General features: G+C 49.2%; 1 protein-coding gene across 11 annotated transcripts in view; it reads right to left on the bottom strand.

Annotated features, from left to right (window-relative positions):
• Nucleotides 1-24,756, bottom strand: part of GATAD2A (GATA zinc finger domain containing 2A) — an 86,455-nt gene that overhangs the window by 4,487 nt on the left and 57,212 nt on the right. For 9 of the 11 annotated variants that reach the window (XM_039867976.1, XM_039867977.1, XM_039867979.1 and 6 more), the window contains 8 exons: nt 7,068-7,200; nt 6,810-6,941; nt 5,609-5,698; nt 4,847-4,978; nt 4,516-4,683; nt 2,349-2,628; nt 778-1,076; nt 45-119 (listed from right to left, as the gene is read on the bottom strand). In XM_039867976.1, coding sequence (XP_039723910.1) covers nt 45-119; nt 778-1,076; nt 2,349-2,628; nt 4,516-4,683; nt 4,847-4,978; nt 5,609-5,698; nt 6,810-6,941; nt 7,068-7,200 — 1,309 coding nt within the window. The remainder of the gene's footprint in view (nt 1-44; nt 120-777; nt 1,077-2,348; nt 2,629-4,515; nt 4,684-4,846; nt 4,979-5,608; nt 5,699-6,809; nt 6,942-7,067; nt 7,201-24,756) is intronic. The other 2 variants (XM_039867981.1, XM_039867980.1) reach the window with 1 other exon arrangement.

Genomic DNA, 24,756 nt, shown 5'->3' with positions numbered 1-24,756 from the left:
GTTGGTGGTGCGGCGCAGGGGGCTCCCAGCACTGCAGTTCTGACCTGTAGCACAGCCCCGTTACTCCAGTCGCGGGCTTCTCCTGAGCGGAACGCCAACTTACGCCGGGGTTTTATGACCTACACAAACGGGGGTTGAAATCAAGGTCAGCACCATCCACAGTCCGGCCTAGGTGGACCTAGAGTGACCAAAGGGCAGCAGCTGTGGCCACACAAGGCCTAGTCCCCACAGGACAGGCCGCTTCCTGAGGGCAGTGTGGCCTCCCACTATGGAGGGACCTTGAGAAGATGTGGTCATTAGTGAATTACAAATGACTTCCAAGGATACAAAAAACTGCCAACAGGAAGCTTTGGGTCGACAGGGGGTGGGAAAGCAAAGCATTAAAAAAAGCAACCGAAAAAAAAATTTCAAACTTGCTTCTCTCCTTAATTTAGCTAGAACATTTCTTCCAAACGCCCCTTGTATCTCAATGTGGCTTTCAGAAAGTCCTCTTAGACAAGAAGTACTTGTCAGCTGGCACAACGCGCGTGAAAGCTACAAAATCTAAAGAAACTGCAAATTAGTATTTTCACCACCAAACACCACCATTAAACGCAATTTAGACGCACAGTTAACAATCGGGCAGATGCTCGCCGCGAGTGTGGGGAAGAACACCAGAACATTCTGCCTGCTAGCAGTAACTCTCTGCCAGGGAACAGGACTCTCGCCTGAGGGCAGGGCCCCAGCCTGGCTCCCAGGCCTTGGGGCTGTGTTTCTGGCTCCCGGACAAGGACTCACCTGCTTCAGCGCGGGGTGGGTGGTGGTGGCAGGCTCAGCTTTGGCCTGCACAGGAGCAGTGCCCTGCTGCAGGAGACGCTGCTCGATCTCCTGTTCCTGCTGCAGTGCCTTCACGAAGGCAGCCTTCAGCCGGCTAGTGTGCTCCACTTTGAGTGCCTTCTTTTGGTTGGACGCCATGCAGTTCTCGCACATGATGGCGCCGCCCTTCTCCTCCCGCCAGCGGCACGTGAAGTCCGTCTTGCACTGTGCACACATGTAGGGCTCCCGGGACAGCACTACAGCCGCTGACATTCTGCCTGCTGCAGGGGAAGAAGAGTAGGCTCACATCAAAGAACAGGACACTGTCAGAACCCCCACCACCTCCAGGTGAGGTGCGTGACAGAGCAGGAACAGTGCCCTGGGCCATGTGGCCCAGTGGGCATCAGAAAACCAAAGCGTCAGTCAACATCATCTGTTCTTTCCGCAAAAACGTATTAGGCACTGACTATGTGCAGACACTGGGCCAGCCTTTGCTAGCCAAAGCTTTGGAAATGCCATGGGTTAGGCATCCTTGGTATGAACTCTCAAAAACAGTGCCATCGGCTTGGCTTCTGCTGATTGCCTTGCCACTCACAGTGCAAGAACAAGGAGGCATTAAGTCCCGACTTGGCCTCCCATCCATCCTTCCTATACTGGCCGTGGAATAACTCTTTTGCCAATAATATCACCTCATAAAGGAGACACCAAAGGGAGCCTACACCCTTCCCCACTGGGTCTGGTTCTGGAGCCCTGTGGTCCCTCAAGGCGGCCTAACAGGTAGAGCCCATCAGCTCCTCCCCTGTTCCCCTGGACCAGTTATGGTCCTGCCTCCTCCCCAGCTCTGAGGATCTGATAAGATCATATAAGAAGAGTGTTCAGGCTGGCTGACCAATTAATGTCACTACCAGCTCCATCTCAGGGCACAAGTATCCTCAGTTCAGTGTCTGGTGAAGGCTCCCTAATGGCCAACATGGCCTCTACTTCTTTTCTAGTATTGGTTTTGATTACTATCCTGTTTATACCCTTTTATTCCTAAAACTTCTTAACACTCAGATGTGCTTTCTAAACTGTTTCCAAAGATAACGATCGAGTGAGTTTGGCTCTGGTGTCGATATCCCCACTCTCCCACGCTGGGGGCTCCGAGCACTCCAGGCTCTGGGAACTTCCACCTCTGTGATGACTTCCTACCTGGAAGCAAAGCCTATCACGTCAGCCACCCACAGGCACCCCTCCTCACTGACCGCCCATCTGCCCTACAGCACACCAACACCACAGGGCCACTGCTTGTCCCCCTGGACCATATGTGCAAGACCTTGGACCTTGGCTCTCAAGATGCCCTAACAAGAAAGGTGCCTGCAATGTGTTTAAGAAGCTATCACACCTCACGGCAAGCAGAACTAATGACAAAACATCATCCATAATATCCGCACTTCAAGATAATTCTAGGTACACTGTAGGTGCACTGACATGTGCTGTGCACTGAAAAAAACCCCTATGTAACAGAAACTTCAGCGGCAAGAGATAAAAACAGCCCTAGCACAAGGCCCACTCACCTTGAGTCTCCAGCAGATTCTGTACCACCTCTTCCAGGCCGACCAGGTAGATGAATTCGTTGTTGGCAGCACTGGGCAGGAAGTTCATCTCTGGGGCGGGGGGCTTGGGAGGGGGAATTTCAAGCAGCGTCTTCTCAAGCTGTTTGCGCAGTGCGAGCTTGGCGGCTGCCTGTCGACTGGCTGGAGAATCAGCAGACGTGACCACGGAGGCCACGCTGGTGGGGGTAGAGTTGGCCTGAGCAGAAGTGGCTGTCGTCCCTTTCAGCGAGGCTTGGGAGGGCTTTTGGGAGACAACAACCTGGTCAGGGTACTAGGGGCACCCCGCCCTGAGGCAGGACCCATCGCTGCACCCACTGCCCAAGTCAGCACCATTATCTGCACTGATAGAGTCCTTAAGATAGAAATTCCCAGCTGCCTGACACCTGTGAGCAGCAGGCAGCGTAGCATTAAACTGTTCAGCCTGAGCAAGAACCAATTTCATAAGCATGCTTCCTGAGGCTTGATATCCGATAAACTGTACATGTTTAAAATCTATAATGTGCTGCATTTTGCCACAGGAGGACACCCATGAAGCCACCAGGACAATGGGCACTCCCTCAGTTATGGCCTCCTGACCCCCATCCAGGCAGCATGGCCACTGTCCTGATTCTACAGCCTGGCCCTCCTTCCAGCATAGGTCTGGGCGGTCTCCTTCCTTGCAGGAGTGCAATGGTGGCTCAAGCAGCATCTGTGGCATTTCCCTTGTGAGCATCTTTATGTGTGTTTGTTAGGAAACACTAATGTTTTAGTCACCTCATGTGTCCTCATCAGAGTTGCAAGAGAAAATATAGCTCCTGCACCAGCCCCTGCCCTTCTCCCCTCTCAACTCTTGCTGATCCTGCGCTACTTTCTCATCTTTGTCTGGCCCCAGGGGCTGATATTCCATCATCTCCTTGCTCCAGTCAGTCCACTGACCCCCAACACTGTCAAGTGCTCTCTCCAAAACATGGAGCTGACCATGCCAGTTCCTTTAACTTTGTTAGGCTGAAGAACCTCCTGGAAATCTGAGGAAAGCTGCATATACCATCCCCAAGAAAATGCACACACTTGACAACTAGCCCACAATTCATCACAAAGCTTGGGAAGCCTGGGATGCTTTCCCAGGACCTCTACCCCCACAGAGGGTCTCTGGAGCTGACGAGGCTCCCTAAAATAAAGGATACCACTGCAGCACCTTGGCCTGGCCAACCCCCTATTGACCAATCAGCAAGTTCCTCCTTGTTTCCTTCTCAGGTTCTTTACCCCATAGGCAGCAGAACCCCACACCGTGCCTGCTTTCCATCTTCCTGGCACACTAAGCCAGGAACAGGGTCTGGCACACGAAAGGGGTACAATCGAGGTTTATGGGGTAAATGAACTGCCAGGACAACCTCATGTGGTAGAAGTACTGCACTTGAATCCCACCTAGAGGAGGCAGGGACGCTGCTCAGAGCCCTGAGGGTTGGGTTCTTGGAGGAAGGTATGCAAGGATGCACCAGGCCAATGGCAGTAGAGAAGCTAACTCGCCCATCAGCAAAAGTCCCTGCAGACCCAGTAATTTTATCTGTCAATGAAGCTCTTGCTTCCAGCCTGCCCTCCTCCCCTAGTCCTGCTGTCTTCTTGGCTCTGCTGGGTGAGGACAGATCCGCCCCATCTCAGAGGCTCTGTCCAGAGGTGAAGCGATGTGTGGCTAAGAATAGATGTGCTGGTACTATGAGGACATCAGCAGACACGCTCTCCTCACATGCTTGTGCCTGAAAGGGGGAGGGTGGGGAGGGCTCTGGTGCCCCCTAGCTGTCTCCAGGCTCATCAGACGCCTCACCTGGTTTCATCTGTCCCCCCCAAATCTGCCTCCCACAACCCCTCAGCCTCCCCATGGCTCCGCTCATGTCTGCAACCCTTTCCCTCTCAACAGCTCTCTACCTCTGTCATGAGGCAGATCTGAACACAGGACTCCTGCCTGCAACCTTCATGCCTGAAAGGTCCCAAGGAGCTCAAGTCCAAATACCATGGGGCCTCCTGAGGCCTCACCTGACTTTGAGGGAGCAGGTAGGTTATGCTGAACCACCCCACTGTGGCTCAGGACCATGGGCCCTTTCAGGGGCAGCTGTATGGCGCACTCCCCATGCTGGCACAGCATGACCCTTACCTGCGGGATGTTGACGAGCAGACTGGTGTTGGGGACGTTGGCGACGCGAATAAGGCCCTGCTGGATGATTCTTTGCCCCTGGATTTGCACACTGGGCACAGATGCCCGGGGGGCCAGGAGAAGTGGTGGTGGCCCCGTGCTGGAATGTTGTCTGATGTTGTGGATTTGCTGTGGGGTGGGGACAAGACAATGATGGACCATGGAGGGAGGCAGAGAAGGGCTGGGCTCCACAGCCCCCAGCCTGAGGACTGAGACAGGTCATTCTCACAAGGTAGATGGTTACTTGGGGCTGCCCTGCTGTATTCCTGTCCTGAGCATGCACCCTGCTCACCTGGGCCCCCCTGACGAGTGGGGGCATGACGACCTGTGAGCTCGCCTGTGGCCCCAGCTTTGAGGACACCTGCTGCCCGCCTCGAACCAGGGGTGGTGGAATGACACTGCCAGGCATTCGAGTCGAAGAGGTCTGTCAATGACACCAATCCCTAGATCTTACATGACTTTTTTTTTTAACAAACAGGTTTGCTGTTTCTGTAAAACCACATACTTAACAAAAAAAAGGAGGGAGTAGGAGAAAAAATACAGAACAAGGAACACAGACTCCAACATGAGCCTCATAAACCTGGGCTCAGTCAGGACACAGGACACACCACAGTAAGAGTCTAGCCAACCACTATTGGCACCGCCACCTGCTGGTGTGAGCTGGGGGCTTGGGACAGTTTGAGGGAGCAAGGCTCCTGTTGAGACCTCAGTCCTGTGGCTGAGGGTGAGAACTCTGCCTGTCTCACCCTGTGGGGAGAGGAAGCTTTGAGCCCCGCTGAGACAAGGCCCAGCCAGGCCCCACAATTGCCCCTGGGAGACTCAGAACAAAGGGAGCTCAGTCTGTCTAGGTAGGATCCTAGTCCCCTCTCCTGTCTTGCCAGGGGCAGTCATGGAGGGGGCCTCCCATGTGATTTATGATGTCAACAGTGGCCTAGTCTGGAGCATGAACATGCTTTTATTTTTGGGCCACTGGCAGGAAAACTTCAGTTTAATCAGAAAGAATGGGTAGCCTTTCTCAGGGTGGCTAAGGAGCCCGATGAAGAGGGAAACTGACCTGAAGTGATGGCTTGCCGGAAGGAATGTTCTGGGTGCCCCGAACAAGCGGGGGAGGGGTGGTCACGGTGCTCCCAGCGGAGCCTGCGGGCTGCAAGAGAGCAGGACACAGATGATGAGAAGGCCACCAGCCCTATACCCCACCATGTAATCCTGACAGAGGATTGGTTTTCTTCCTCCTCCAAAGGTCCCAGGCTCTCAAAGGTTCTGCTTCCAGCCTGGTAAGTGGCCCCCGTCTATCTGCAGCAGGAAAAGACATGTTCAAATGGGCAGAGGAGCGCTTTTCTCCTCACCCCCTGGAGACTCTTGGCATCACTCTGTGGTTCAGCTGCTGGCTTGGACTGACGATGAGAAAGGACCTGAGGCCTGGACAGGTTGGTTAATCCCAACTGTGGGATTCTTAAAGTCATATATTCCACTATGGAATGGATAGTGACAAACTTGGGTCACTTCACTGTGTCTTCAACAACTGACGAGGAAACAAGTAACAGGTAGGCTCTGTTCACCATGAGATTAACAGAGGTCAGGCCGAGTCCACTTGCCAAACGCGTAGGGAGAGAGCTCAAGCAAACTCCCAAGTCAGACCAGTAAGCATCCTTCTGTTGCTCTCCCTTAGAGGACATGTATTCTACATACTGTCAGCCGTCCTGCCCGATATATATTCACTTCCTGGTTTAGTGACAGTGGTTATGATAAACAGGAAGGCAGCTGCATTACTGACCAGGAAGCTTCCCAGAAACCTAACAAAACAAACATGAACCTGTTCCACCTGGTAAACTGTGCTTGAAGCAGCATTGCAAAGAGCTTTGGGGACCAGGGGAGGTAGCAGGAGCAGGAGCCCCAGGACACAATCCCACAGCAGCCTCTGCTGGCCAGCACAGCCAGCCACAGGGCAGGAGGCCTTTCTGCAAACGGGCTTGGGACAGAAGTGTGTTTCCAGCAGCTTCAGATACCTATCTGCATTCCATTAGCTTGATGCTTTTATAGGGAGTTGTTTTACGTATTCAGATCTGGAACATTCTAGATTGAGTAATACTCCGATATCTTTTCACTTTGACATCCTTTTGGCTAAATCAGAAACTCAAACTTCAGCCTGCAAGTTTCTATTCAGACCTCAGCCCTCACGCACCCGGGGAAACCTTTCCAACCTGACTCTGAATGGCTCTCACTGATCCTCAAGGAGGGAACAGACATGCACACACCTTCTGGGTGGTGGTTTCCTTTTGTATTTGACTCTGCCGCAACTTTTTCAATAAAACGAGCTTTGCTTCTTCTAATCGTAACTCTTCTTTTAGTTGCTTAATCATCCTTTCTCGTTCTTCGGGGCTGCTTTTCTGTCAGCAAAAGAGAACAGGGTTGAAGAGGAGGTCCAGCAGCTGGGAGCACAGGCCTCACTGTTAATAGCTGCACTCAGGGATGTCACTGGGTGGGGTGGTCCCCAGCAGTGGGACAAGGCTCACCATGAGGGCCTCAGTGCTGGTCTCCTGCAAGGTCTCCTTTGGAAGCCCATTCACCCTCGGGCTCACAGGCTGCTCGTTGTCAGAGAGCACGATCACATCGGGTGAGGGGGCTCTCCTTTCGGACTTCATGTCACTGTGGAGGACGAATAGTAGGTTGTTACCAGAGCATCTTAACTATGTTGGATACTGTCCCCAGGGCCTCACATCCTGCAGATATCCAGATTAAGATACAGACACAGCAAGGCGACGAGCACAAGTGCCCCACGGGCCTCCACAGTCTCTTCTCCTTGTGTCTTCCCTGATGGCCCCCCTACCACCCACCCAGGCTGTCTTCTCTCACTGCACTCACCACACGGCACCCCTCCCAGCTGGGACAGCTCTTGGTGCCCACCTCCATGTCCCCAGGGATGAGGACACTCCTGTGCCTGAAGGTGACAAAAACATTTTGGAAACCACCACCATTCCTTTTTCTACCATGTGGCTAGGTGTTGGATTAAAAACACTTGGCTCTAGATCCTGGCTGAAGCTGCCTGCTGGATATTCCTCCTGGGCCACACATGGCCTCTTCATTCCTGCCAGTGGCAACATGGAAGGAGTAGCTGCATGTTTTGAAATAGACGAGAAGAACATGCAGCACATTTTTCTCTCGCACATCTGGATACTCTTCACCTACTTGATGACGTGCTCATAAACTGGTGTCCAGCAACCCCTAACCCCCATACTCTAACAGTAGGTGGACTGATCTGGTGCCAAAGCCACCCCTGCCCAGCCTAAATGCACTAAGACAGTGACCACCAAGGGACTGGTGCTTCTATGAGAATCTAATGCCTGATGATCTGAGGTGGAGCTGAGGTGGTGATGCTAGTGCTGGGGAGCGGCTGCAAATACAGATGAAGTTTCATTTGCTGGCCCACTGCTTACCTCCTTACATTAGGAACTGCAGCCCAGTTCCTAACAGGCCATGGATTGGTACCAGTCCGCAGCCCAGGGGCTCGGGACCCCTGCCCTAAGACATATACACACTTGAGCCTCTGCTACAGCATCACTGACCCCACACACAGGACCAATGGGTCCCAGAGACAGCATTTCACTCCCAACCAAGCAGTTCTGTTTGCTGATAGCACAATGTAAACTTTCCCTTAAGATATGGCCTCAGCACTTGTGCTGAAGGAAAATCGGATTCTTCCTTTCAACGGCTGTAAAACCAACCAAGGATCAAACACATCCACTAGGTGGCACTGTGGCCCAGAGAACAAACTTGATGAAGTTAACTGGAAGCTCAAAGTTGTCCCACTCTTTCAAGCCCTTACTTACATCCCAGCTAAGCAGGGGCAGAGTACAGATGGAGAACTGGTGTTTGAATAGCCCACTGAACCGCCTTTTCTATTCCTGGAGGGAGATGCGCCTTCACAGAGGACAAGACCCTGAGGATTCTCTGACTACCCCTGGACCCTAGACCCCCATCCCAACACTAGCCAATCCTAACCTTGATTCCCACAGCTGCCTGGTGGCTGCACCTCAACATTCCTAGTCCTGATCTGATTTAACCAGCACAACTAACTGCCAGCTGGCCTCTCACAAGAAACCAGGGGAGTGGACAAAAAAACACCTATTTCAAGTTATACAACCCCTCATTGGGGTTATCAGACTGCATTCTCAAGTCCAGAAACTGCCTGCTGTTTATAAAGTTATTCAAGACATCTCACTCAGGCCTCATAAATCAAAGACCGATGCAATTAAGGAACCACTGCCTTTTCTAGTCTCTGTCTCCCTGCTAGCTGTCCGTTCCACCCAAGACCAACTCTCAAAGTGACTTAGGGGCTCCAATCCCAGGTTCTCTGGATGTGCACACAGACATCAAAAAGATGCAAGGCCCCAGCATAGGAACTTTGGTGCTAGTCTTGGCCTGGCCTAGGTAGGCTCCAGGTGGGTGCACATAGAGGAAGCAAAGAGCCCAAGCAGAACCACATGAAGGTTTAGACAGCAGGCATTTCCTGAGCAAGTGTGCGCTGAGATTACAGTGACCTACAGCGATTAATCACTTTTTATCATCTCACTAAGGGCATGCACTTCTGAAGGTGAGATGTATAATAAAACTGAAATTTGCCTGAGGGAAGAGGACACGGTGAGGGACCGAGGCCATTTGGAGGCTGAAGCTCCCTGAGATGGCCACTCTGACCACAGCACTCCCAGGTCCCATCTTGGATGAGACTAATCAATAACTCGTCCAAGAGATGATGTCATCTTCCATCAATGATCACTCAGCATCCCAGCAGCCAGCAGGGAGTGAACTTCCTGTATGCTAATCAGGCCACCAAAAAGTCATGTGACAAAGGCATTTCCCTCCTTGGTCACATGACCCTTTAACTGTGCCTTCCAACGTGAAAACCATGGCAACAGCCAGTTCTAACCGGTTTGTGACAAGCAGCCTTCATTTTGAGAAGTGAGGTAGGGTTCAGGTGCTGTCAGAAAATGGAGGCTTCCAGTTCACCCTGGGGCTGCCGGGCTGCAAGCACTTCCTCTGTGGCACCCGCCCACAGGGACTGTGGTATGTTATAGGCACAAGGCCACCTCTTCCAAACACAGAGGGGTCACCAGCCCCTCTAACTGCCAACATGAAAAACTTTCCTAAGCTCCATTTTTAAAGCAAAGGTGCTTCAAGTCAGTTCCTTCCCAGAGAGTTCTTTTAAGTCAGGAAAAGGAACACCCACTTTTGATACCAGCTTAAAATTAACATAGGCATTCTTATTTACAAATTTGTTTTAAAATATAAAACTATTTAGGCCAGGAGAACAAAAGCAGAGGAAACCTATTCCAACAAACCAGGGGAATAGTGGTGAGGCAAAGTACACTATTTCAAGTACACAGCAGCCACCTGGGCACCAAGTTTATTTGGAAGCTACATTATTTCAGTGTAACTCCAATAAGCCTATCCTGCCCATCTTGAAACCCCCTATACATAACAGAATGATCGAAAGATTTTATGTGATCCTATGAAATACCTGGAAGCAAGCCAGACGGTTATCAGCAAAAATGGTCTCACTACCTCCCCGCCTTAGGCTGGCCAAACACAAAAGTTATGCTACCTGCCAGGAACTTCCATCAAATTTTCTGGAGGGAAGGCCGGGATTATAAACCTAACTAACGATGGGATTTCAGCTGCTCACCAGTCAGCAGTCAGTGTGAGGTTAATATTTAGTGTCCCACCCACTCCCACCCCAGCCCAGTCTGTGCTAGAGGAAGCAGTCTCATCAAGGGAATGCAGAAAGTGTCCTCGGTGGCTCTGACCTTTGTCATTCTCTGAATGGGCCTGCCTGATATCAGGGAAGGTGTGCTTCATTCACACTCGTTCATTTGTTTATTTGTTCATTCACTCACTCACTCATTCTCTTACTCTTATTTGCTAATTGCCCACCTATGAAGCAGGTGTGGTGCCAGGCAGTAGGGATAAATTCCTGGATAAAAGGCAGTTCCCATCCTGGTGGACAGGACAGTCATATACCTTGACTCCAGAGCAGCCAGGGCAGCTTCTCCAGAGCTTGTAGAAATGTAGCATCCCACTGCTCTAGACCTGCTAGATCAAAGCCTGCACTTTAACAAGATCCCCAAGATTACTGCACATAGTAGAGAAGTTGGGGACGACTGTGGGCCCAACGAAGCTTCAGGACAACAAATTCCTCCTTGGGGTCAGCAGCAACCATTCCATGCCAGAACCCGCTCTCTCTTCTCTCCATATCTCTCCAGCCCAGCGGCTGGGTGCAGAGGCAGGTGGGCTGCTAGGTGCGGTTAAAGGTGGGGTGGGAGGTTTGCTAGATCAGCACCAGCCTTGCCTGTTCCTTCTGCAAATCTCCACCATGGCCTCAGTGCGTTCTTCCCACTGGAGCCCATTCACATCTCCCACTAGCCTCTCTAGTCTCTGTAGCCTGGGCTCCTCCACTTGTAGGCTCCTCCTGCCTTCACCACCATTCCCTCCACCACATCCCCAAATCCCCCAACTGAGCCACAACTCACACCTCAAGATGCACTTCAAACTGTCTGTCCCTGGTAGGCTCATCGCTCCCACACCCTGCCCCCTGGAGCGTGGTCAGCACTCCCACAGTGCATTCACGGGGAACACCCACACTGTATGCATGCCTGAGGAAGCATTCCTAGCCCTACCCCCTAATGTCCATCTTGTGGCTAGGAAGCTCAGGGCAGAACTCTGGGGGTCCCACTTAAGGGCAGCAAAGGCCTGAGCAGAACACCCTGCTAGCAACGAGCTTCCTCACCCTCACTCCAACAAACTCATCCAAGGAAAAGTGCCTCCACCTTCCCACAGTGCCAGCATGGCAACCCCGAGCCAGTTTGCCCACACTGTCATTGTCCATCTTACAGGCAGTTTCCCCCACTCCAATCTGGGACTGGAGGCTGTCAAAGGAACAGCAGCCAGGCCCCATGGCCCCACTCAGAGCCTGTCTCCACAAGGCCTGGGGACTGCAGCTTCCTGTGAGAGCCAGGATGCTCCCAGGGTGACCCAGTAAAAAAAAAGTCAAGAGAGAGAGGGGTCCAGCCCTAATGTGACACCATGGCCCCAGAAGAGAGGGTGAGGCTCCCCAGAGCCAGAGAGACAGGAATCTCCATCTAGTGCCATGCTGGCTGAGTGTGGGGGAGGACACAGAGTCTCCTCCCAGAGCCCATGGCTGTGCTCACAAAGGACAACCGTACCAAGTCTGCATACTTAGGGTGGGGTGTTGTTACACCCCCACAAAGCTGCCTGGGTCTTGGTTTCATCTCTTATAAGTGAGCTTAGGGCACAACACGTCCCTCTCTGTGGCTCTCTGACAAGGATGCAATAGTTCTTGCCCAGCTGCCCCTCAGGGTTCAGACACCCTAGGAGGCTGCTGCGGTAGTCAGGGCCCTAATCCTTCCTGAAGCAATAAGGAGGATGGTCATCAAGAATGTGGTATGGCATACAGCAGGCAATCGGCCAGCCGCTAAGGTAATATCTGAATATTCTCAAACCTGGGAGGGCAGGAATTGTGTCTGCTCTGTGGGCTATGTGCCATGCACCCACTCCCTCTTCTTCCCTGGTACCTCATTCCAGGATGGGGTCTGTGAGTTCACAAGGAACCCAGAGATGCCCACAGACTGATTGGTAACCTTGCATATGTGGGTGGCTATGTCCACAGGCGCATAGATGCTATGTAGCTAAATAATGTGCAAATTCACTTAAAAGGACATCTGAATTCTGTCATTATGTGTCTTTTCAAACAACAGGCCCTGGAAATCCAACCCCTAGCCTGTAAGTCCAGGACTTTGGTGGATGTTAAGAGGGAGCTCTAGGCCTTATGAGCCACGCTTCTCTTGCTCAGGCCTGCTTCCACGTCTGGAAGTGTAGTTTCCCTTCTAATAATTTTTTTTTTTTTAAGTAGAAGGAGCCCTAATACTCATGAGTGACAAAACCCCATACAGATGACCAGCACTCCACCGTGAAGAGGCCCTCTGTCCAGTTTTGAGAGCCCTGTGGAAGCAGCTTATTTCAGCTGACCCTCACCTATGCTCACACCCTGTCCAGTCCTGTCCTCATGATCTGGGCTGGTTTTGTGGCTTGCTCTCTGAACTATGGGAACGTGGAAGAAGCAATACTGTGAGCTTTCAAGACGAGGTCACAGGAAACTTGCAGTTTCTACTTGGGCCCCTGGAGTGTGCACTCTTGGAAGTCTGAGTGTGCCAAGACCACCCCAGTATAGGACCCCAAGCTAGCTGTGTGAAGAAAGGGTCTCTGAGGGTCACAGAAACAGACATGGAGATGGGCCCAATCATCCCACATGAGTGATAAAGCCACACGAGACATCCAGCCCAGTTGACTCGGGATTGCAAGGACAAGAACCCAAGAAGCAGCACCCAGCTGGGACTAGCCAACCAGCAGACCTGACAGACAACCTCACACCAATACATCAGTACTTTAAATCACTAAGATAATGGGGCAGATGGCTCAGCTCTGCCCCCAGGGAGCTAGCCCACACCACGGTAACTCCTTGTCCTCCCTCAGATTGTCCTCAACAGAGGCCACCTACCCTAGATACTACCTTGGGATTGAAAGACAAGGTGGGGGAAAAAAGTTTCTTCTAGTAACCACCCCTGCTGACCCTCAAAGACACCCTCCCCCCTCCCCCCGACAACCAGCGCAGTTCTCCTCCACAAGGGAGGGGGCACGCCTGCTTGTGGCAAATATAGACTTGGGATAGGATGGATGTGCAGGCCCAGAAAGACCTGGCTAGAGACCAGAGTGGCCCAATGAAGAAAAAGGATGAGGAAGGGGTCCCAGAGGAAAGGAGGGGTCATCCTCAGGCCTGGGAGCCACCATGGCTTCAGATACCACCTGGAATGGCATCTGAGTGAAAGCCAGAGAGCATTTCCACATGCTTAATCCAATGAGGAACCCCCCAACCCCTGCACCAATTCCAGAAACATTTTCAGAAATAGTTCCCTGGTAGTCCTACCACTGGCACTATCTCACCAGCAGGCACCTGGGAACTGGGTGTCTCGGCACACACATTTCTGGGACCTTTCACGGCCACGTGGGCGTAGCAGCTGTTCATTGAGACCCCATGTGGGACTTAGACACCCTCCTCTTCCCAGAGGCCATTCGCTCAGAGATATGCCATGTGATAAGAAAGGGAACTCTGCTGCACAGACAGACTGCGCCCTAAAGCCCAAGACTTGCCTGCCTTCGGAGAGTGTCTGGCCCCCTCCCCAGACTCTGGAACCCTGCAGCCCACCCACTTCTCACCTCTTTGCTCTACTCCCTTCTTGGCATCCACTGCCACTTCTTCTAACCCTGTAACTTGACACCCTGTTGGCTGGGATGTCAAGAGAAAAGCCCAGAGCCTGCTTTGTGGGGGCCGGGAAGTCAAAATACATTTTGCTTCTCAGCCACAGAGACCATGGAGGTGAGCGGCTTCGATGGGATTTTTGAAACCCAGCCATCACTCTTTCTGGAGATTTCAGATCCAACTATCACCCTGGGACTCCATTACAGTGCACCCTGCCCCAGCTACAGCTGAACACCTCAGGAGAAAAGGAGGGAGCACATGTGGCCAGGCTTAGGCCTGTGAGCCCATGTCCCCTTCAAGGCTCCCAGTACAGAGGCAGGCAGTCCCAGGGTGCCTGGCAGGAGCAGAGGAGCAGTATGCCATCAACAAGGTCAGGAGACATCCAATCTGTCTTGCTGGAGCTCCTTCTAGGTACATAGAAGCCCGTGAAAAAGTCACACAGCCTGTAAAGGGAAGCCCAGAGGACCTCACTGTGACTGGAAGCAGTGACAGGGGCAAGTTTCAGCAGTGTGAAGTCACCAAGAGCTGTAGAGGCAAGGTGAAGGTGGGCAGAAGACAGGACCTCCTGGGACAGCAGCTTGGAGCAGCCCCACAGAAAGACCCCAACACCAAATGACAAAAGGGCAGCCTACAGGACCAGCTCCTGCCCAAGGAAGTCACTGCAGCTTGACCCTGCCAGCAGCCAATCTGTCCAGCTTGCACCCAACACCACCAGTAAGGTTTAATCCAATTCAGCTCTGCTCAGAAATTCGGGAAGGGGCACTTGTTAACAACAACTAGTCATAAAACTGAAAGGCTGACCTATGTCAGGTTTGAAAAATCACCCAGGACATTTACTAAGCCTTTACAATAGCCATCCCTGTGCCAGCCACCAGGATGCACCTTTCTATGTAATCCTCTCAAATGCTTGACTGTCACCCCCATGCAACGGGTGAATAAAAGACTGAAGGGAGTGACCTCTTGAGGTCACATGCCCATGGCCTGTCGATAACCTGGGTCCATACCAGACCTAGGCTCCTGTGGCCTTGACAGGGCTGCCCAACTCTGGGACACTAAAGGCTGCCGTGTGAACTCTGTACTGCCCTGTGACCTAGGCACCCTTCTGGTTGGACTAACTGGGTGCCTGTGGCCTGCAGAGGGTACAGGGTGGGAGAGGATGGATCTCATGTGACCCTTAAATCTCACGCCTCTACCTTGGGTTACCAAACACCATTTTTGTACTAGGTTAAAAAGGAAAGTGTTTTTATTCATACTTAAAGGACTGTGGACGGCCAGCAGCACCTGCATGTTGAGTCCCCAAATTGATAAAGAAATGACAGTGTGAGGACATGGATAGGGTCCTCGGACCTGACTGAGAAACAACCCTCACAACACACGGACCACTGCTTGCCCCATGAAACTGGGTGAGGTTTTGGAACTCAAGAATCCAGGTTCCCAAAGTGAAAGGGCTCTGGGAGAGTGAAAAAAATGTTGAACACCAACTGCGCCAGCCACAGCACCAATGCTAGTGTCTCCTCCTTCCTCTGGGTCCCCTGATAAAATGCCGAGCCAATCTTCCACCAAAGAGGACACAATGAGAACCGAAGAGTACTCTCTAGCAAGAAAGGACTCTATGTATCAGATGAACCCAAACGCACCTCCTGGGATGTGAGCTTCCTCATGAACTCACAGAAAGAGTCCCCTGGGTGCAGGTGTAAACCACACACAAGAAACAAACATTGCTTTCCAGCTTGTGATGACCACACACGTTTGTGATAAATGGAAAGTGCACACTTTGCCTAGAAGTTTCCTGTCCGCCTTTAAATATCTGTTTCAAACGGCTGGATCCTTCTCCACTTTCCTCTGGCAAATCCCTTCAGGCTCAGGTGTCCCCCCACCCCCAGATCTGCTCCAGCTGCTCTGAGTCCAGCAGCCACAAGACTCCACTCAAGTCAGCCAGGAGGACCAGGGGGACCAGGTGCATCTTTGCAGCTCTGGGAACCTGGCCCCATCACCAAATCTCACTAAGCCTCGGTTTCTTCATCTGCAGAATGGATGTTGCTGACCTTGAGGGGACCTTATCAAATTTAAAAGGTACAAAAAATGCATCTAGTTGAAGATCCTCACAGAACACAATGTGCACATTCCGGGCAGCCCCCTCACTTTTTCTGCTGTGAATTAACTCCTCCGGCCACCTGCCCTGCAACCAAAGATCTCTGAGGTCAAGGTCCCAAGGTGAGGGCTTCTCTTTCTTCCACTGTCTGACCTCAGTAGGACATAATCCACTGTGCCACCTGAGATGTGAGCACAGAGCCCTGCCAGGCATCCTGGCTTCTGCTCACACTAGACAGCAGGGCTGGGCCCACCTGAGCTCCTCTGCATTACACCGGGCTGGCTGCTGTAAGGCAGCGGTTCCCCTTTAAAAAAAATAAATTCTTAAAGGTCCTCGGGATCCTTCCAGGGGCTCTGCCAGGTCACTGCAACACTAAGACAACATCCGCCTTTTTCGCCAAGTTGGGACAGCAGTGCCAAACTGTGCCAGAACTCAGTGTTGTCACACTTTGGGCAATGCCCTGATGAAGAAGGACAAGCTATTGATTGTATTAAACTTTAGCCCTTGAGTATGTGTCTTTTTAATATTCTGTGACAAGATAAAGTACTCCTGCTACCTGAAGGAAAGACTGACAGACACACTGTGGTTATTCAGACTTGGGTGTCTGGCAGCCATTCTCCCCAAAGTGCTCAAAACAAAACCTATTGCTTCAAGGAAAACAACCAACAGTATTTGTCAACAATGATAAAGTCTTACCTTCCAATAAGCAACATGAAGAATTTTGGAAAATTTGTATTTGCCACTGTGAGCTCAACAGCTTCAAAATAGATCAGATATTAACTAATCTGATTCTGCGATACTAAAAATGAAATGTGTTAGTACAGCTGATCCTTGAACAATGCAGGCTCAAGAAAGACCAGCCTTCAGAAAAGATGGTGGGCTCCAAGGGTGGGGTGAACTGTTCAGGCAACACGAGGGTGAATGGAATCAGGCTGCCAGCTACCCTTGTTCTTTTCCCACCACCTGCTGCCCGCTCTCAGGCTCACAACTATGATTCACATGCTCGTCTTGAGAGAAAAATCTCAGAAATCTCTTGCAAACAGGCCTTTTCTTCCAGGACACATTGTGATAACTAAGAAAATGTTCCTCTCCTGACGTGACCCCTGCTAATCCCACCTGAGATTATACACGCCCTTGGGGGTTCACAGGCATTCACTCCTGCTTCTACCAGTTCTACGCACAGGCCCCTTCATTCTGCTCCTTCATCAAGTTAGGCGGCTCTGAGACAGGGTGAGATCCCTCAGCCCCAGTGCTCCAGCCAGTACACACTCACCACTCCCACCTCCTGGGTTGGTTGTGGTTCTGGTACAACTGCTCTCAGCCAGCAAAGTAGAGGGCTGGTCAGAGGCCCTCCCTGGCATAAAATGACCTGAAACAGCAGCCAGGGCCCCAGTTACATGGTGAGCCTGTCAACACCTGACAAGCAAAGCACTAACAGGAACATGTGCTTTGTGAGAAGGTATCAGAAATTGCACTGCATCATTATACCAAATAATTTCAAATGATCTTCAAACTTGCTTAATTCATACGTGTGAAGAGTTCCTTACAGCTGAAAGATGAGCACTTATGATGCTTACCTTGATGACCATGCACAGAGGCCGCCACACAGGACATCCCCAGAAGGCTTGCACTGCCTGGTGAGAAATTATCCTTTCCATGGCCAGAGGACGACACCATTAAGGCCTAACAGGGAGGTGGTGACATGGTGGAGCTCCTTATCTGTCACCAGGCAGGCTCATGTGAACTGGGGGGTCATTTTTGGAGTGATAAACAGGGCACCCAGAGTCTATCACCCTGATACCCTAAAATAATCTAATGACTTTTAGAAGTACAGGTAAGCCTCTCAAATTTCAATTAAACCTGGAATAAGATATGGTCCAGAATAAACGCAGGTGGATAGAGAGAGAACTGGGATAAGGAGCCCACAGGGAAGGAGAGAGGCACAGAATGAGGAAGAGACAGAGAGGCCATGGAAGTCTGGAGGTGGCAGTTGAGGTAGGCAAGGATGCACAGAACCAGGAACTGATTTCCAAAGGAACGTACCTCTTGGTTCCCACACGCTGAACACGCTAAAAACCCAAGCAGGCTAAGATTTCTAGTTGGAGCTAATGGAGCCGCTCCTTGAGACTGCCCGGGCTCTCCTGGAAGTTGCCCAGCAGCAGACAGAGAATTAGAAGTGAAAGGCAGTGGCCAGCCCACAACAGGTGCTGGGGAGGGGCTGGGCTCTGAGGGGCCTCTCACAGAGTGCCAGAGCCCCCACTCAGGGAAGTAATGGTCACAAAGAAGAACAGCTTCTGGCTGCAGGACTTCCAAAGCTCTCACACAAGACAGGGGGATTAATCCCTGTGAGGAAGACTGCAGGAGAGCCAGGGTGAGGGCCACACCCATACCTACCGGGCTGTGAGAACCGGGGCTCTTTTCTGAACCATAAAGCCCACAGCTGTGTCACATTCACCCAGCTCATTCAAGGATACACATTCCAGCAGACAGCTGGCTGGCAAGCAGGCACAGCTGCAGTGGGGCATGGTCCTGAGAATGGGGGAGCGGGGCCGCAGGTCTGCACATGGCAGGCGAAGACCCCCACCCATCACCAGGCAGGCAAGCAGCCAGCGTAGCAACGATCACCCTTCTGTTACCAAGGGGAAAAGGATGATGGTCATACAAGCAGGCCAGGACCTGGACCCAGACCTCTCTGGAGACCCACTACCTAAAATGGTAAAGACTGACAATATCAAGTGAGAATGAAGTAGCCAGCCCCGACATCTGCAAGAGTAAAATGGCCTGGACACTTTGGGGAAGAAGCCTAGTAGTTTCTTTGAAACAACTAAACACACACCTACCCTGTTACCCTAAAATTCAACCCGTTGGTGTTACCAAGAAAAATGAGGACCAATGTCCATATAAAGACTTCTTCAGGAATGATCACAGCAGTCAAGCTTACCCAGCTGGGTGTCTGTGGATAGGCAAGTGGATAATTGTGAATATCCACAAAGGAGTCCCTCAGCAAAATGCTGATATACATAACAGGGATGAATCTCAAAGCACAGAGAGTAAGAGAAGCCAGACCACACTAAGCTCAAACTGCATGACTCCATTCCAAGGAAGTTTGAGAAGAGGCAGGATTAGTCTAGAGTGGGAGAGTGTACCCAGTCAGGGAGGGCAGGAAACATGAAGGGCTTGAGGGAACTTTCTCAGGTGATAACAAAGTTCTGTATCCAGCTAAGGTTTTGGACTACTCAGATGGATGCCTGTGTGCAAACCAAACCAGGAGAGGCTCACACGGTATGCACTGGCATTACTTCCTGCTAGAGCAGGTAGCCCTGGTATTTGTGTTTTATCTTTTCTCTCCCAGGCCGTTGTAAAGAGTGTTGCCCAAATAACAAGAACTCTAGCTACATGGATTCATCTTGGAAAACTTTGGTGATGTAAACTTTTTCCTGTAGGCCCCATTTCCACACACCCCCATGTGGCTGCACTATCATGTTATTTTGGTTCATTTTTGCTTTGAAAGAGGACTTGGGTGATAATGTGAGCGCGGATGATGTGCCCACAGACACCACTGCAGGCAGCCAAGCCCTGTCTTAATTCCATGTAATCAGCCGATGAGATCCCTGGGCACAGGAAAGGTGACATCTATACAGATGTGTCACCTCCCACTACCCCCTCAGTAAATGCCAAATCTCAAAAGAAAAACGAGGCAGTGATTCTGTCATTAAGGACACTAACTTCAACAAAGGTGTCCTGTTTTGCTGGCCCAATAAACAGCACTTTTGGTACATGATACAGTCTGTCAGTGCTTCCAAGTGCTTGCCCAGAGAGGTGGAAAGCCAGAAACACTAAAGCCAATAACATCTCTAATGGCTCAAGATGCTACTGCCAGCTTCCAGTAAGCCAAGGGCCCCTTGCTGAAGACAGGAGCCCCTCCCACTCACACCGTGCACGAAGCAAGCCCTTGTTCCCAAGTGAAACTCCATCTCACAGCTAATGATATGCACTATGCAATGTGGGCAGGGGAGAGAGGAAGATACACCCCAATGGAAGTCAAGGACAGGCAGTCACCAGGATACCTGTGCCACACCCGAGGCCCACATGGCAGACTGTTAAGAAGAGAAAATGGGGCTCCTAGTCTGTCTCTGCCCTGCCTGTGTTTCCTCCCAGGTAAAATGAGGAAGTAGAGATGGTCTGCTCTGACATCCAGTGTCTTCCACCCCACTTGAGCCATACCCCTCAACAGTTTCCCCAAGACCTCTGCACATTCCTTCATAATAAGGTATGCCAGACAGTAGTGTGATCATTTAGCATCCTATCAATTCTGTCCCCAAGGACCAGCACAGTGCCTGTTACAGAGCAAGCCTGGTCCTAGCCTGCTGACAATCCAAGGCATATTCAGATATGTTTTCAGTGAAACATAGAGGTGACTGTTCATGGAGCTAACACCCCACACAGGCCATGGGTTACAAAAGACCCAGCCCTTACCTTTCAAGTGTAGAACCTCTGGAGAAGCAGCTTATGTTCTACTGAATTAAATGCTCCTCCACCCAAGACAAGGGCGGGGGGAGTGGTGGGGGCTGCGGGGGGCAGGGCTGTTCTCACCTGTGTGTGGCCCAGATTATTTCTGAATATCAGCAATTTGTGACAGAGACTCTCTTCCATAGAAAAGTGAAGGAATAGAAACTACTTCCCACAGCAACAAAACAGAGAACCCAACAGTGTTCATTACCCACTCTAGCCTCATCTAATTAATGGTTCCAACTTGGGGTGGGGTGGGGGAGGATAGCATGTGCCCCATGACCTTTGGGTTGGCCTCGGAAGACCAACAGGCTCACAACTTCCACCTTTGTAGATTTTTTTTTCCTGTGAGCACACTTATGGATGTTAGAACAGAAACCAAACTATTTTAACCACATTTTTAAAAAAACATCCGTATTAAGGTATAATTTGCATACCACAAAATTCATCCATTATATGAGTACAATTCAATGATTTTTAGTAAATTTAGAGTTGTGCAACCATCACCACAATCCAATTTTAGAACACTTCCATCACCCCGAAAGCGCCCATGAGCTGTTAATCACTGCTACCACCCACCCCTCCCCTACCCTTGGCAGCCACTGACTTCTCTCCATCTCTACACCATTTGCTTTTTTGGTTACTCCCTGTAGATTAAATTCGACAACACATAGCAGATCTCTGGGTCGGGTGTTTCTCCCTTGGCATGAGGAGCCTGCAATTCATCTACTGTTGTAGCACTGTAGCAACAGTTGGTTCTTTTCATTATCATAAGGACATAGCACAGGGATATGTGAATTGCTTCCACTTTTTAGCTATTAAGAATCATGCTGCTATGGACGCCCATGAACCTGCCTTTGTGTGGACATGTTTTCATTTCTCTTGGGTACATTCCTTGGAAAGACTGCTGATGTAGTAAGTTCATGTCTAAATTTGTAACAAATTGCCAAACTGTTTATACTGTTTTACATTCCCACCATACATCAGGGCTCATTTCTCCAAATCCTCACCAACACTTGTTATTTTTTCATTACAGTTATCTTGAGACAATTGTTTTATGGCCTAGCACATGGTTTATTTTGGAGAATGTTCCATGTGCTCATCAGACAGTGTATTCTGTAGTTCCCAGGTGGCGTGTTCTATAGATGGCCCCTTAATCAAATGGGTCGACAATGTACTTCAGATCTTCTAGAACCTTGCTGATTTTCTGTTTAGTTGCTCTACCAATTATTGATGGTGGAGTACTGAATCTTTAATTGTAACTGATGAATTGTCTATTTCTACTATCAATCCTATCAGCTATGCCTCAAGTATTTTGGGGTTCTGTTGTGAAGTGGATATACATTTATGACTATTATGTCTTCCTGATATATTGTAATAAAATATCCCTCTTTGGCTCTAGTAATATTGTTTGTCTTAAAGTCTATCTGATATAATATAGTCATTCTAGCTTTTTCTTATGATTACTTATGGTATCTCTTTCCCACCCTTTACCTAAGGATGTAAGGGGTAACTCTTATAGACAACATATAATTAAGCTGAATCTTGCTTTTTGATCTAGTCTAATTTCTGCTTTTTGATTAGAGTGTTCAGACCATTCATATTTAATGCAACGATGAATGTAGCTGGATTTACATTTGTCATTTTGCTACTTGTTTTCTATAGGTCTTCCTTCTTTTTTATTCCTGTTCCTCATTGACTGCCTTCTTTTGTGTTAAATACTTTTTAGTGTGCCATTAAATTCTTCTATTGATCTGATGGTTTTTTAACTGTATTTTAAAGTTATTTATTTAATAATTGCTCTAGGGATTACAATCAACATCTTATTAACCTATCACAATCTACTTCAGATTAATACTAACTTGATGCTGGTAAAATGTAGAAACTTTACTCCGATACAGCTCCATTTCATTCCTCCTGTTTTGTATAATTTCTGTCCCACATATTTCTCATGTACGTACGCACATATATATATATATATGTGTGTGTGTGTGTGTATGTTATATATATTTTTGGTCAATTTCCAGAGAGCTGAAACAGTTGTTTTTGTCAATTCTGTCCAGTGTTACAGTTAATGCTTTATGCAATGTTAGTCTTTTAAGAAGAAAGGGGCAAGAGAAATCTTTTTTACATTAGCCTACATATTTACTGTTACCAGTGTTCTTTATTTCTCCCTGCAACCTAAGTTACCAAAATGTCATTTCCTTTTGGCCTGAAGAACTGGCAGGTCTGCCAGCAACAGATTCTCTCAGTTTTTATCTGAAAATGTCTTTTTCATCTTCACTTCTGATGGACAGTTTTGCTGCATATAGAATTATGGGTTGACAGTTTTCTTAAGTATATACTTTGAATGTGATTCAATTCCCTTTCGGTTTCCATTGTCTCAGGTGAGAAGTCTGCTGTTATTGTATTAATATCCCTTGTATGCGAGGAGTCATTTTTCTCTTACTACTTTCAAGATTTTCTTTTTCTTTCATTTGCAACAGTTTGACAATGATGTGCCTAGGTATAGAGCTCTCTGTATTTATGCTACTTGAGGTTTGTTGAGCTTCTTGGATGAGATTCTCCTTAAATACATTTTTGGCCATTATTTCTTCAAATAGTTTTCGTCTTGCCCCAATTATAACTACGATCGTAGGCTAAGAGAGCCACGGTCTCTCTCCACTTGCCTATCTCCAAGACTGTTACTTCAACCAATAAGGCCATGGGCAGGGCTGCTGCTCATCACCCTAAACTGAGTGAGCACCTTCTCACCCTTACACCCTCACAGCCTGCACCAGCCAGGCAGAACCTCCCTACCAATAGAGCTAGGGAGAGAGCATGGGAAGAGTCCCAAGCCAAAGCCACAGATTCTCATTGTTCTTCCCTGAAGTTCAGCAGTTTCTTAAGCACAAACACTTCTTGGATTGTTGTATGCCTCTAATGAACTTCCAGATTGCTGAAATAGTTCATTTTTTGTGTCAGTTCTGTCCTGCTTCATAGTTATTTCTCTGGGGAAAGGATATGACATTCTCTCCTCCTTCAATCACTGCTACAAGATGCCCTCCAGTCTTGATTTATTTTAAACTAAAACACACATACATTGGAAGACTAAGTCAGAAAAAATACCAAAGAGAAATGGGGAAGGAGACTGTGGAGAGGGAGAGAACTGATTCTACCCCTTCAGCTGCTTCTGCATGCTCCAAATCACTCCAATATAGTGTAAAAAAAATCCAAAAAACTATCTTGGTGATCTCAATTCACCAGCCATTTCCTTAAAGAAAAAGGAAATTCTCTTTGCTAGAAGCCACCAGAAACTCCCTCTAGTCTTCGATACACTCAAATTGGGTCACAAGAGTAAGCCAGCATGAAAGAAAAAGAGGCAGTTTTGAAAAAGAGCCGAATATAAATTCTAGAAAAAGAATGCTACATAGCAGTGAAAATGAATTACTATTACTACTGCTACAATCAACAACATGGGTAAAACCCACAAACAATACATTGAATAAAATCAAAGGGTACAGACTACATAATTCCATTTACTTAACGTGCAAAAACAGGAAAAACTAATGTGGGCTGTTCAAATCAAGAAAGTGGTTATCCTTGGAGGGTAGTAACAAGTGGGCAGGAGGGGTACTAATAACATTGTTTCTTGATTGAGCTACAAGATAAATTCAGTTTCTGAAAAGTATACTTTTCATTATGTATGCTATACCTCAATTAAAGAACAAAAAGGATATTCTCTTGGCCTAATGATCTATAATTGGCATGTTAGTCTTTCAAGGCTCAGCAAACCTGAAATCAAAGAGCTTCTGCCAACCTAAGCTGTGGCTAGATAGAGCTATGCCTTTCCATCTGCCCTATAAGGGTTTCACACCAACCTGGGAAAAGAATGGAGCAACCATATCAACCACTGTTATATATATATATATATATATACACATACACACACACGCATACACAGGTGACCTTTGAACAACATGAATTTGAACCGTGTGGGCCCACTTATATGCAGATTCTAAAAAATAAATGTCCTATTTTCAATCCACAGTTGTGGAAGGCTGACTACATACATTGATCTATGCCATTTTATAGAGTGGTGGACTTGAATCTCCTCACATTTTGGTTTCTCCAAGGGGCCCTGGAAGCAACCCTCCATGTATACCGAGGGACAATTAAGTTTTTGAGGTATCTAAAGTTATTTGCAGATTTCTGGCTGCACATGGGATTGGCACCCCTAACCTCCATATTGTTCAAGGGTCGAGTGAGAGTGAGAGAGTGAGAGAGTGAGAGA

This window comes from Pteropus medius, unplaced genomic scaffold, assembly GCF_902729225.1.
Source record: "Pteropus medius unplaced genomic scaffold, Ma_sr-lr_union100, whole genome shotgun sequence".
NCBI classification, from domain to species: Eukaryota; Metazoa; Chordata; class Mammalia; order Chiroptera; family Pteropodidae; genus Pteropus; species Pteropus medius.
Note: the sequence above shows the minus strand (reverse complement) of the source record. Positions and strands in the feature narration are given on the sequence as shown.